The 14,159-nt window shown below is 42.1% G+C and overlaps 1 protein-coding gene across 12 annotated transcripts in view; it reads right to left on the bottom strand.

Moving 5' to 3' along the window:
- The window catches only part of ALG9 (ALG9 alpha-1,2-mannosyltransferase), a 94,635-nt gene that overhangs the window by 17,662 nt on the left and 62,814 nt on the right, over window positions 1-14,159 (bottom strand). For 10 of the 12 annotated variants that reach the window (XM_009187250.4, XM_009187253.4, XM_021926526.2 and 7 more), the window contains one exon: window positions 7,605-7,735. In XM_009187250.4, coding sequence (XP_009185514.1) covers window positions 7,605-7,735 — 131 coding nt within the window. Of the gene's footprint in view, window positions 1-2,505; window positions 2,999-7,604; window positions 7,736-14,159 lie in introns of those variants that run through there. The other 2 variants (XM_017948959.3, XR_001895140.3) reach the window with 2 other exon arrangements.

The raw sequence follows: 14,159 nt of genomic DNA, 5'->3' as shown, positions 1-14,159 counted from the left end.
ACAATGTAAATTACACTGCAATAAAGTTAAAAAAAGCAAAAACAAAAACAAAACACCCTGGTTAAATTTACCTGTTTTGTGCCTCACAGTGAAGCTGCAACTATACATAAGTGAAGAAGCAAAAAGCAACTACATGGCCCCATTTAAGGCTCCAATGGGTTCTGGATCCTGTCCTCCAATCACACTGTATTTCTCCAGCTTCTGTGTCTCTCGCTCTCCTCAATTATTTCACACCTTCTTTCTCCTCAAATCTCTTACCACCTCATCCCTTAAGCTCCTTTCTCAGCTGATAATCCCACTTCCTACTTCACTGAGAAAGGCAAGGCCACTGGAAGAAAATGTCCAGATTCCTACCATCACACTCCCAAAAATGCAATACTTCAGTATAAATTTAGCAACATTCATGGATAGGATGACTCAGTATTGTCAAGATGTCAGTTCTTCCCAATTTGATCTATAGATTAAATAAAATCTCAATCAAAATCCCAGCAAGTTATTTTGTGGATGTTTACAAACTGATTCTAAAGTTTATATGGAGAGGCAAAAGACCCAGAATCCACAAAATAATATTAAAGAAGAATAAAGTTGGTGAGGTGCAGTGGCTCATACCTGTAATCCCAATACTTTGGGAGGCCGAGGTGGGAGGATCACTTGAGGTCAGGAGTTCGAGACCAGCTGGCCAACACTGTGAAACTCCATCTCCACTAAAAAAAAACAACAATAGCCAGGCATGGTGGCACATGCCTGTAATCCCAACTACTTGGGTGGCTGAGGCAGGAGAATCTTTTGAACCCGGGAGGCAGAGGTTGCAATAAGCCAAGATCGTGGCACTGCACTCCAACCTGGATGACAGAGTAAGACTCCATCTCGGGGGGAAAAAAAAAAGAACAAAGTTGGGGGATTGACACTACCCAAAACTGTGAGACTTACTATAAAGCTACAATAATCAAGACAGTGTGATACTGGAGAAAGAAAAGACAAATAGGTCAGTGGAACAGAATAGAGAGCCCAAAAGTAGATCCACATAAATACAGTCAAATATAAATCTCTGACAAAGGAACAAAGGCAACACAATAAAAAACAGATAGTCTTTTCAACAAATGGTGCTGGAACAACCGTGCATCCTCATGCAAAAAAAATTAATTTAGACACAGATCTTACACACTCCACAAAAATTAACTCAAAACAGGCCATAGACCTAAATATAAAAAGTGAAAGTAGGCCGGGCGCGGTGTCTCAAGCCTGTAATCCCAGCACTTTGGGAGGCCGAGACGGGCGGATCACGAGGTCAGGAGATCAAGACCATCCTGGTTAACACGGTGAAACCCCGTCTCTACTAAAAAATACAAAAAAAAGCTAGCCGGGCGAGGTGGCAGGCGCCTGTAGTCCCAGCTACTCGGGAGGCTGAGGCAGGAGAATGGTGTAAACCTGGCAGGCGGAGCTTGCAGTGAGCTGAGATCCGGCCATTGCACTCCAGTCTGGGTGACAGAACGAGACTCCGCCTCAAAAAAAAAAAAAAAAAAAAAGTGAAAGTATAGGCTGGGCATGGTGGCTCACACCTGTAATCTCAACACTTTGGGACACCGAGGTGGGTGGATCACTTCCGGTCAGGAGTTCCAGACCAGCCTGGCAAACGTGGTGAAACTTTGTCTCTACTAAAAATACAAAAATGAGCTGGGCATGGTGGTGGGCACCTGTAATCCCAGCTACTTGGGAGGCTGAGGCAGCAGAATTGCTTGAACCTGGGAGGTGGAGGTTGCAGTGAGTCGAGAGTGTGCCACTGCACTCCAGCCTGGGCGACAGAGCAAGATTCCGTCTCAAAAAAGAAACAGAAAAAGAAAAAAAACCCAACAAAGCTGAAAGTATAAAACTCCTAGAAGATAATACAGGAGAAAATCTAAATGAACTTGGGTTTGGCAATGACTTTTTAGATACAACACCAAAGGCATGATTTATGAAAAAAGAATTGAGAAGATGGACTTCATTAAAATAAAATATTTCTGCTCTGTGAAAGACACTGTCACCAGTGAGAAGACAAGCCACAAACTGGGAGAAAATACTTGCAAAAGACATATCAAATAAAGGACTGTTATCCAAAATACACAGGGAACTCTTAAAACTCAACAATAAGACTGGGTGTGGTGGTTTATGCCTGTAATCCGAGTGCTTTGGGGCGCTGAAGTGAGAGAACTACTTGAGCCCAGGAGTTAGAGGTTACAGTGAGCTATGACTACACCATTGTACTCCGGCCTGGGTGACAGAGCGAGACCCTGTCTCAAAAACAAACAAAAAACCCAACACTAAAAAAACGAACAACCCAATTAAAAAATGCCCAAAGACTTAACAAACACCTCACTGAAAAAGATACTCAGATGGCAAATAAGCACATGAAAAGATGCTCTGCATCATATTAGAGAAATGTAAATTAAAACAACAATGAAATACCACTATACACCCATTAGAATGGCCAAAATTCAAAACACTGATAATCCCAAATGGCTGCAAGGATGTGGAGCAACAGGAACGCATTCATTCATTGCTGGTAGGAATGCAAAATGATACAGCCACTTTGGAAGACAATCTGGCAGCTTCTTGCAAAACTAAACAGACTCTTACCATACAATCCAGCAATCATACGCCTTGGTATTACCCGAAGGAGTTGAAAATGTATGTCCACACAAACACCTGCACAGGGATGTTTATAGCAGCTTTATTCATAATTGCTGTTATGGGCTGTTTGTGTCCCCTCGAAATTCATATGTTGAAGTCTAATCACCAATGTGATGGTATTTGGAGGTGGGCCTTTGGGAGGGAATTAGGTCATAAGAGTGGAGCACTCAAGAATGGGATTAAGGTCCTTATAAGACGAGGCTAGAGAGCTAGCTTGTCTTCTTTCAGCCATGTGAGGATACAAGTCAGCTGTCTGCAGCCAGAAAGATGGCCTCTACCAGAACTTTACTATACTGGCACCGTGATCTTGGTCTTCCAGCCTTCAAAACTGTGAGAAGTAAATGTTTGTTGTTTTAGCCACCCAGTTTAAGATCATTTGTTATAGCAGTCTGAACTAAGACCACTGTCAAAACTTGGAAGCAACCAAAGATATCCTTCAGTAGGTGAATAAACTGTGGCACATCCAGACAAAGGAATATTACTCAGAGTTCAAAAGAAATAAGCTATTAAGCCATGAAAAGACTCAGAAGAAACTTAAATGCAGCTTGCTAAGGGAAAGAACTCAATATGAAAAGCTTGCTGTATGATTCAAGCTATACAACATTCTGGAAAAGGCACAACTATGAAGACAGTAAAAAGATTAGTGGTTGTCCGGGAATGTAGCAGGGGAGAATAGAGCATGGAGGTAGAGCACAGAGTTTTGGAGCAGTGAAACTATTTCACATAAAACGGTAATGGGAGACACATGACATTATGCCATAGAACTGTGTAACACCAAAGAGTGAACCCTGGGCCGGACGCAGTGGCTCACGCCTGTAATCCCAGCACTTTGGGAGGCCAAGGCGGGCAGATCACGAGGTCAGGAGATCAATACCATCCTGGCCAACATGGTGAAACCCCGTCTGTACTAAAAATACAAAAAATTAGCCAGGCATGGTGGCGGGCGCCTGTAGTCTCAGCTACTCGGGAGGCTGAGGCAGGAGAATGATGTGAACCTGGGAGGCGGAGCTTGTAGTGAGCCGAGATTGAGCCACTGCACTCCAGCCTGGGTGACAGAGAGAGACTCTGTTTCAAAAAAAAAAAAAAAAAAGAGTGAATCCTAATGTAAACTGTGGGCTTTGGATGATAATGATGTGTCTATGTAGGTTCATCCACTGCTTTTTAGTTGTTGTTGTTGTTGCTCTTTTGAGACAAGATCTCGCTCTGTCGCCCAGGTTGGAGTTGGAGTGCAGTGGTGCGATCTTGGCTCACTGCGACCTCTGCCTCCCAGGTTCAAGCAATTCTCATGTCTCAGCCTCCTGTGTAGCTGAGACTATAGGTGCGCACCACCACACCCAGCTAATTTTTTTTGTATTTTTAATAGAGACAGGGTTTCGTCATGTTGGCCAGGCTGGTCTTGAACTCCTGGCCTCAAGTGATCTACCTGCCTTGGCCTCCCAAAGTGCTGGGATTACAGGTGTGAGCCACTGCACCTGGCCATACTAAAAGTTTTTTTTTAAAAGATAAAAAATCTCCAGTTATCACTCTTCCTGACACCCACCACCAGATATGTCCTATTTCCCTGCTTCCCTGTATAGCAAAACTCTTCAAAAGACTTGTCCATATTTGCTATCCCAATTCTTCTACTGTTCTCACTTCAACCTTTCTAATCAATCTCTCCAGTCCCTACACCCCACCTACTTCACCCAAATTGCCTTTACCAGTTGCCAAATCTAATGGACAGTTGTTATTCTTCATTTTACTTGTTTTATCAACAGCTTCTGACACAGGTGACCACTCCTTCCTCCTGAAAACATTTTCTTCCCTTAGCTTCCAGGGTACTCTCCTCTCCTGGGTTTCCTACTACTTTACTGATGATCGCCCTCAGTCACCTTTGCTGGTTCCTCCTCTTCTCCCTAATCTCTATATACTGGAGTTTCCCTGGCCTCATCTCGTCCCTAACTTTGTTCTCTCCTTTGGTGATCTCATCCAGTCTCATGTTTTTAAAAAATATCATCTAAATGCCAACAGTTCTAAATGAGTCTGAGTCTCTAGCTCAGACTTCCCCCTTGAACTCTAGACTGTATGTCTAGCTGTCAGTTCAATAATTCTATTTGCCTGGCAACTGACCAGTTAAGTTTGACTGATATCGAACTTAACTAAAGCTTATCTCTCACTGTACCCCTAAAACCTGTTCTACTTGCAGTTTCTCCCATCTCAATTAATAGCAATTTCATTTTTCTAGTTTCTTGGATCAAAATCCCTAGGGATCATCTTTCCCTCCTTTCTTTCACACCTCAAATTCAGTGCATTTCTCTATATCCTCAGCATAACTACCTCTCATTATCTCCACTGCCCTCTCCCTGATCTGAAGAACCCTCATCTCTTGCCTGGCCTATTGCAAGAGTGGCCTAACTGGTCTCCCTGCTTCTATTCTTACTTGCTACCATTTATTCTCAGCACAGAACTGAAAATGATCCTTTTAAAAGTTATATCAAGTCTCTGCTCAAAACCCTACAGTGGCTCCCCATTTAATTGAGAGTATAGGCCTTTCAACAGCCTACAAAGCTCTTTATAACCTGCACTCTCACTCCTACTGCACTCTGACCACACCACCTGCTATTCTTCACTCTTGCTCAGCTCCAGCCTCACTGGCCTCCTGTTTCTTCCTCATGCCACAGCGTTTCACTAGCTGTTCCCTCAGATGTCCATATGGCTAATGCCCTTACATCTTTCAAGTCTTTGTTTGAATATCATCTTTTCATTGAGGGCAACTCTGACCACCCTAGCTCAAAGTGTAACCCCCAGCTCTCATGGAACTCTCAATGCTTCTCTTAACCTAATACACTTTGTCCTTGCATTTATCATCCTCTAATATACTATATAACTTATTTTCTTATACATTGTATGTCTTCCCTACCCACCTCCAAACAAGCTTCACTAGAAGAAAGTCTTTGTTTTATTCACTATATGCCCAAATCACCTAGAACACTGCAGGCTCCCAAAAAATATTTGTTAAGGGCCAGGAGTGGTGGCTCACGTCTATAATCCTAGCACTTTGGGGCTCAGGTCACGCCACTTTGCTCCAGACTGGGAGACAGAGCAAGACTCCATCTCAAAAAAAAAAAAAAAGAAATTGTTAAGGCTGGGTGCCATGGGTCATCCCAGCACTTTGGGAGACTGAGGTGAGCGGATAGCTTGAGCTTACAAGTTTAAAACCAGCTTGGGCAATATGGCAAAACCCCGTCGCTACAAAAAATACAAAAATTAGCTGGGCATGGTGGCAGGTGCCTTGGGAAGCTGAGGTGGGAGGATTGCTTGAGCCCAGGAGGTAGAGGTTACAGTGAGCTGAGATTGTGCCACTGCACTCCAGCGTGGTGACAGAGTGAGACTGTCTCAAAAAAAATGTTTGTTGTTGTTGTTAAGAAGAAGCACTATTTCCCATTACGTAGAAATGGCACTCCTAGAAATTATGTATCAGATACTTGAGGGAATGACTTCAGGCTACAAAAAGACTTACAGGATGAGAGTGTGGCTCAAGAGCCTATATTCGAGAATCACTCAAGAACTCAGGTGCCTCTTGACTGCCCTCCTCTCCCCAACCATCCCATCCTTGCCAGTTGTAATTATCTATAAAGTCACTGAAGAGACTCAGTCTAAAAGTACAATGACCTGCCTGGGCTACTGCAGCTCACCAAACTTAGTTTTGGCCTCACTCCTATGACCAAGCTAGTGACCTGGTATCCAGGTCAGCATCTCGGCCTTCCTGCTAGTCCAGCTTTAATTGAATTCACTCAGAACTGGATTCTCACTTACTCGTGAAGAACCAGCCTTTACCTCCATTTCAGTAATTAGGGACCCTTGCCTTTCTCTCTATATTTCATTTCCTGTCTTGGTATCCTGATCAATATTTTGGTTCCTCAGACTTACACCTAGTACCTGTGCTTACTTCACCTTTCTGGAGTCCTGTCCTGGGCCCAGTCCCAGTTTCTGAGCCCCAGACCTGACTCTCAGGACCAGGTCCTCTGTCTTTTGCTTCCTTCCAGACCTCCTGGCTCCTGGGCTCTGCTCACCAGGCCTCCCTGTATCTCCCTAACTCCAACTGTCTATTTACCTGGACCTCTGCCCTCAGACACCTTGACCCCTCCAACTCCCCTTCCCCATTACTCCCTTACCTGAATGCTTGATCCCCTCTTATCATTAATTCTGAGACCTTTCTGAAGAGCGAGCCAAGCCCTGGTCCATTTGGTCTCTCTATTTAAGACTGAATAAGGTGTATCTCAGCCCTGGCTGAGCCTTGAGCCTGAAAATAATGAACATGAACTTCTAGTTCCTCAAAGGGCATAGTCAATCTTCCTAACAGTGTCAAAATGCTCTCAGCTGAAGCTGGTTGCCAAAAATAATCAGTGTCAAACACTTGTGCTTTCTTCAGCAGACCTATGTGCTTTACTTGGATCCTTTCACTTGGGTGAAACCAGAATATACTTTGCATTCTGCTGCCTCAAAAAAAGAAATCCTTTAGATTTCTCAGGAAACTGGGCCCAAATAAAAACAAAACGATGGGCCGGGTACGGTGGCTCACGCTTGTAATCCCAGCACTTTGGGAGACCAAGGCGGGTGGATCACCTGAGGTCAGGAGTTGGAGAAGAGCCTGGCCAATATAGCAAAACCCTGTCTCTACCAAAAATACAAAAATTAGCCAGGCGTGGTAGTGTGTGCCTGTAATCTCAGCTACTTGGGAGGCTGAGGCAGGAGAATCACTTGAATCCGGGAGGCAGAGGTTGTAGGGAATTGAGATCACACCAGCCTGGGCAACAGAGTGAGACTCCATCAAACACACACACACACACACGATGGCTACTAGAGTCAGCCCAGGACTGGAAATTATAAAATCCTAGAATCCAATTTTTACCCTTACTAGTCCTGGAATATCCCATAGGATTAAAGCCACATACCTAGAAGCATCAAGGAATGGTCTATAGGCCAAGCTGATCCATTCTTCTTTATTGGATGAATATTTTGGCTCCCGAGGTGTTTCTTTCATGGTGTCCAAATCCACTAAATAATGGCATTTACTGATATCAATCTGAAATGGAGAAAGGCCAACTCTTCATTAGTAATTTCGAAGGTTCCTTCTGGGTAGAGAACAGCAATTGCAATCCTAAAAATTCACAGAGCTTTGGAGGAACAAACATCCAAGTCTTCAGACAATGTTGCCTGTGCTCTCTCCACTCAGATAAGAGTATTCAGGCTCTTGTGGGGGACAGGCACACTCATTCAGACATATGTAGGCTTTGGCTGGTCTGATTCCAGGTTGAGTTCTTAAGTCCTTCTAGTCCCATAGACACTTCCAAAGCTACCACGAGCCCACAGTCTACTTCTGGAAAACCTATCGTCTTCTGCCCACTAATGCTCCCTTCCAGTCCATCACCTCTTATTCCACAGACTCAACGGGCATGACTAAACACAGATGCTAATGTGTGAGAAGGCCCGCCTCTTCTGACAGCCATGGGAGGTTACACTACACCTCACAGGGGTACAGAAATATCATGCATATCATCTCCTTCAAATATTCAACAGAATTGACAGAGACATGGGAACAGCCCCTGCAGCAAAAGTTTAGTAAAAGTGAGATATCAGAACTCTGCTTCTGTTAATACTATGTATTATATTAATATCGTGTATTAACAAAAGCAGAGTCAGCCAGTTGCTGATAACATGGATCTATCAGAATATTGTAAATGCTCAAAGGAGAATATTAAAATATTTCATTTAAAACAATGCTGAGCCAGGTGCGGTGACTCTCGCCTGTAGTCCCAGCACCTTGGGAGGCCGAGGTGTGCAGACCTCTTGAACCCAGGAGTTCAAGACCAGCCTGGGCAACATGGTGAAACCCCATCTCTATAAAAAAAATATAAAAATTAGCTAGGTGTGGTGGCACACACCTTTAGTTCCAGCTACTCACGAGGCTGAGGTGGGAGGATCACTTGAGCCTCGGAGGTCAAGGCTGAAGTTAGCCAAGATCATGCCACTGCATTCCAGCCTGGGCAAAAGAGAGACCTGCTTCAAAAAAATATTTTTAAAACAATTAAAACCAAAAAAGAGTCCTCTTAGGTAGTTAGACGTCAGCTAAGATAAAGACTATTTGAAACATGTACAGATATGCAGTAAATATCACACTTGACGTTGAAGGACTAAAAGCTTTTCCTTTGGGATCCAGAATAAGTCAAGGCTGCTTGCTATCACTACTCTGTTCAACACTGTACTAGAGAATCTAGTCAGTAGGGTAAGACTAGAAAAAGAAACACAGGGCAGAATAAATAGAAAGGAAGAAACAAAACTCATTCATCACAATGATATAATTGGTCCAGAAGACTCTACAAATAAATTTTGGAATTATTAAGAGAGTTTAGCAAAATTCAGACTTAAAGGATATCAATCAGTGTCATATACTCCATAGCAATAAACAAAATGAAATTTTATAAAAATACAATTTAAAGCATTTGAAAATGTTTACCTTAGAATAAATCTAATAAAACATGAGAGTGCTCTATAAAAAAGTACAGAATCTTATTGGCCAGGCACGGTGGCTCACGCCTGTAATCCCAGCACTTTGGGAGGCCAAGGCGGAGAGATCACCTAAGGTCAGGGGTTCGAGACCCACCTGGCCAACATGGGGAAACCCCATCTCTACCAAAAATACAGAAATTAGCTGGGTTTGGTGGCACATGCCTGTAATCCCAGCTACTTGGGAGGCTGAGGCAGGAGAATTGTTTGAACCTGGGAGGCGGAGGTTGCAGTGAGCCGAGATTGCGCCATTGCACTCCAGCCTGCAACAGAGTGAGACTGTCTCAAAAAAAAAAAAAAAAAAAAGAAAGGATAGAATTTTATCAACAAACACCCATCAACAGATAGATTCATGTGGTATATCCACATCATTAAAATGTGGTATATCCATACAATAGAATAGTACTCAGCCATAACAAGGAATGAAGTTCTGATACATGTTACATCACAGATAAACCTTAAAAATATTGCTGTGACTGAAAGAGGCCAGGCACCAAAGTCCACATATATATGATTCCATTTATATGAAATGTTCCTAATAGGCAAATCCTCCAAGACAGAAAGCAGAGGTTACTATGAACTTGGGAGTGGCTGCTTAATGGATATTTAATGGGTATTGGTTTTTTGGGGAGGCATAATAAAAATCTTCTAAACTTGGATACTGGTGAGAGTTGCACATTATAAATGTACTAAAAGCCATTGACTTGTATACTTTAAAATGATTAAAATTGTAAATTTTATGTTGTGCACATTTTACAATTAAAATATCATTAAAATTGTAAATTTTATCTCAAATAATTTTTTGTTACACAATAAAGTAGACTTTATTAATGAAGTGATATATATTTTATTCCTAGACAAAAACCTTACTATTATAAAGATGTCAATTCTAAACAAGTTGATTGATAAATTAAATATAATCTCAATCAAAATCCCAACAGACTTTTTTGAAACTCAACAAGCGGATTCTAAAACGTGTATGGAAAGGCAGAAGGACAAGAATAGCCAAGGTACTCTTAAAAAAGAAGAATAGGTTGGGCGTGGTGGCTCACACCTGTAATCCCAGTACCTTGGCAGGCCAAAGTGGGAAGATAGCTTGAGGCCAAGAAATCGAGATCAGCCTAGGCAAGACAGTGAGACTCTGTTTCTACAAAAATTTAAAACTTAGCCGGGCATGGTGGTGTACACCCATAGTCCTAGCTACTCAGGAGATTGAGGCAGGAAAATTGCTTGAGCCCAGGAGGTTGAGACAGCAGTAAACTATGATCATGCCACTGCATTCCAGCCTGGATGACAGAGCAAGACCTCATCTCTAAAAAGAAAAACAACAAGGTGGGGGCTTAGTTACTATAAAGCTATAGAAATTAATACAGTAGGCCGTGTGCAGTGGCTCATGCCTGTAATCCCAGCACTTTGGAAGGCCGAGGCAGGTGGATCACCTGAGGTCAGGAGTTTGAGACCAGCCTGGCCAACATGGTGAAACCCCGTCTCTACTAAAAATACAAAAATTAGACAGGCATGGTGGTGGGCATCTATAATCCCAGCTACTCAGGAGGCTGAAGCAGGAGAATTCCTTGAACCCAGGAGGCGGTGGCTGAAGAGAGCCAAGATCGTGCCACTGCACTCCGGCCTGGTGACAGAGCAAGACTCTGTCACAAAAAAAAAAAAAGAAAGAAAAAGAAAAAGAAAAAAAATTAATACAGTGAGGTATCAGTGCAGGAATAGATCAACAGACCAATGAAATAGAACAAAGAGCTAGATCAGACGCAGGTACATGCAGACCCTTATTTATGACAGAAGTGACACCACAAAGAAGTGGATGGTCTTTTCACCAACTGGTGCTGGGACAACTGGATATCCCTTATGGGAAAAATGAAAATGAACCTCAACCTCACTCCACATGCAAAAATCAACTTTAGATGGATTATAGGCCTAAAAATGAAAATATAAAGCTCTTAGAAGATAATATAAAAGAATAGCTTCGGCCGGGCGCGGTGGCTCAAGCCTGTAATCCCAGCACTTTGGGAGGCCGAGACGGGCGGATCACGAGGTCGGGAGATCGAGACCATCCTGGCTAACACGGTGAAACCCCGTCTCTACTAAAAAAATACAAAAAACTAGCCGGGCGAGGTGGTGGGCGCCTGTAGTCCCAGCTACTCGGGAGGCTGAGGCAGGAGAATGGCGTGAACCCGGGAGGCGGAACTTGCAGTGAGCTGAGATCCGGCCACTGCACTCCAGCCTGGGCGACAGAGCGAGACTCTGTCTCAAAAAAAAAAAAAAAAAAAAAGAATAGCTTCAAGATCTTGAGTAAAAGAGTTTGTAGATAAAGCATTAATTATAAAAAAGAATGACAGATACATTTGACTATATTAAAGTTGAGAATATCTTTTCATCAAAAGACACATTAAGGCCAGGCGCAGTGGCTCACACCTGTAATCCCAGCACTTTTGGAGGTTGAGGTGGAAGGATCACTTGAGGCCAGGAGTTCGAGACCAGCCTGAGCAAAATAGTGAGACCCCATCTCTACAAAAAATAAAAAAATTAGCTGGGTGTGGTAGTGCACACCTGTGGTCCTATTTGGGAGGCTGGGGCAGGAAGACTGCTTGAGTCCAGGAAGTAGAGGTTGCAGTGAGTCAAAAAACATTAAGAATTAAAAAAACACAGAATGAGAGAAGATATATGTAATACATTTAACCATTAAGGATTCATATCTAGAATATATAGAACTCCTGCTAATCAACAAGACAAAGACAAACCACCGAAAAGAAAAACGGGGAAGTGACTTAGGTACTTCATAAGAAGAAACTGAAATGGCCAAAACAAGTGAAAATGTGTTCAACCTCATTAGTAACCAGCAAATGCAAATGAAAACCACAATAAAAAAATCACAGTATCGAGTGTTGGCCAGAATGTGAAGCAACAATTATAAATTACTGGCAGGAAATAAAGTTGGTAAGAGATCTTTAGAAAACTATTTGGCAAAATCTACTAAAATTGAACATATGTATTTTCTATGATCTAACAATTCTACCCCTAGTTATTAGATTGAACCACATGAAATTATTATTTGATGTTTGAGCCACAAAAATGGTAATTTCATACGGTTCAACCTAATGTATATCCAACAGAAATGCCTGCACCGAAAGAAAAGAATGTCCAAAGTGATGTTATTTGTAGTAACCCAGATTGGAAACAAAAACACCCATCAACAATAAAATAATAAGTAAATTGTGGTAAAGTCATACAATGAAATATTAGTAAGAGAGAATAAATTATAGCTATAGCAATAACGTGTGATTATTATAAACAAAATGTTGAGTGAAAGGATCAAGACATAAAAGGATAAATGCAGTGTGATTCAGGCAAAATGAACCTAAATCATTTAGGGACACATGTAAAAGTCATAAATCTAAAGAGAAAAGCAAGAAAATCATTACCACAGGAGTCAGGAGACTCCCTCAGAACAGGGGTGTGGGTAGGTGATCAAAAAGAATTCTGGGGGAGCTCCTGGGTGCTGGCAATGTTCTATTATTTGACCTGGGTTACACAGACACTTGCTCTATTATTATTACTACTAATTTACTGTACAAATACTTTATACACATTTAGGCTTATAGATTATACATGACTAGAAGGTTTTTTAAAAGTGCATACAAGAACAAGTTGGTCATCTCTGGCTTACAGTAAACTCTGTTCTTCCCCAACCTCCACCTTACAGGAATGTTCTCATTCTCTCCCAGCATTATTTATATGTAAAAAAGACTTCAGTCTCACATCTGTCTCTACATATGGCCTATTCCTCCAGGGGAGAGAAAGCACACTGAGAATTGACGTCAGACCCAATTCCATTCCACATAACTCTCTAAAAATGATCCTTTGCATAAACACTTCAGGAAGTAGCCTTTTTGGTCTGAACACCCACTCTGTATCTCCCAAGGATTATAAGAACATGAAACAAGTTTTTAAAAGCTTTACAAGTGCCGTGCCTCTGTAAGCAAACAGAACCAGCAAGAGACAGAGACACTGAGGGTCTTATGCTTAGACTTCTTTTGGTTAGGGAGCCCTCAGTATGACATTTTAATACTTGACCTCAACGTGGTTTTTTCTGGCCAGGCACACTACAGGTCTGGTTATCTAGATTTGGTGTCGGGTACAAGGCCTACCAGGGATGTGGGTGGAAACTAATTAATATGCGACTGTATCAGTCAGATTAGGCTTCACTTACCATATCATCCCTAAGCAAATTCCATTTAAAGTAAAGGTCTTAGAAAGATATCAAGGCCCAATCTGAGCAACATAGTGACAGCCCATCTCTACAAAAAAAATTTTTTTTTTAATTGGCTCAGCGTGGTGGCTCGCACTTGTAGTCCTAGTCACTTGGGAGACTGAGGTGGGAGGACCGCTTGAACCCAAGAGTTCGAGGCTACGATCAGCTATGATTGTGCCACTGCACTCCAGCCCAGGAAACAGAGCAAGACCCTGTCTCTAAAAAAAAAAAAAAGAAAAGAAAGACACCGAAGCAAAATCACATTAATCAAGAGGCTAATCCATTAGAAAAACTTTTAACCTCTTTTTCACCATCTCTGGGAAGCAGCTGATGAACAACTCAAACACACAAGAACAAAGGCCTCCAGCAGAAAATGATTAGGTATGATCAAGGGCAAGTTCTTCATTCAAGAACAACTAAGGTTATTAGAAAAGGAGCTCAAAGTCAGCCAGCCCAGATTCAGGCCTGGGTTCTACCACAAACTGGCTGAGTGACTCACAATCTTTTTAGTTCTTATACCTCATTTTCTTCTTCTGATAATACAGATAATACCACTTACCTCAAAGAGTTATAATGAGGATTAAATAAGATGATTCATTTAAATAAAACTGGTAAACTGGAAAGGACTATAAAAATAGCTGTAATATCGGAAGGAACCCTTGACCAGCTCTATGAA

This window comes from Papio anubis, chromosome 12 (genome assembly GCF_008728515.1).
Source record: "Papio anubis isolate 15944 chromosome 12, Panubis1.0, whole genome shotgun sequence".
Taxonomy (NCBI): Eukaryota; Metazoa; Chordata; class Mammalia; order Primates; family Cercopithecidae; genus Papio; species Papio anubis.
The sequence above is the reverse complement of the archived record's forward strand: the minus strand, read 5'-3'. Positions and strand labels throughout refer to the sequence as shown.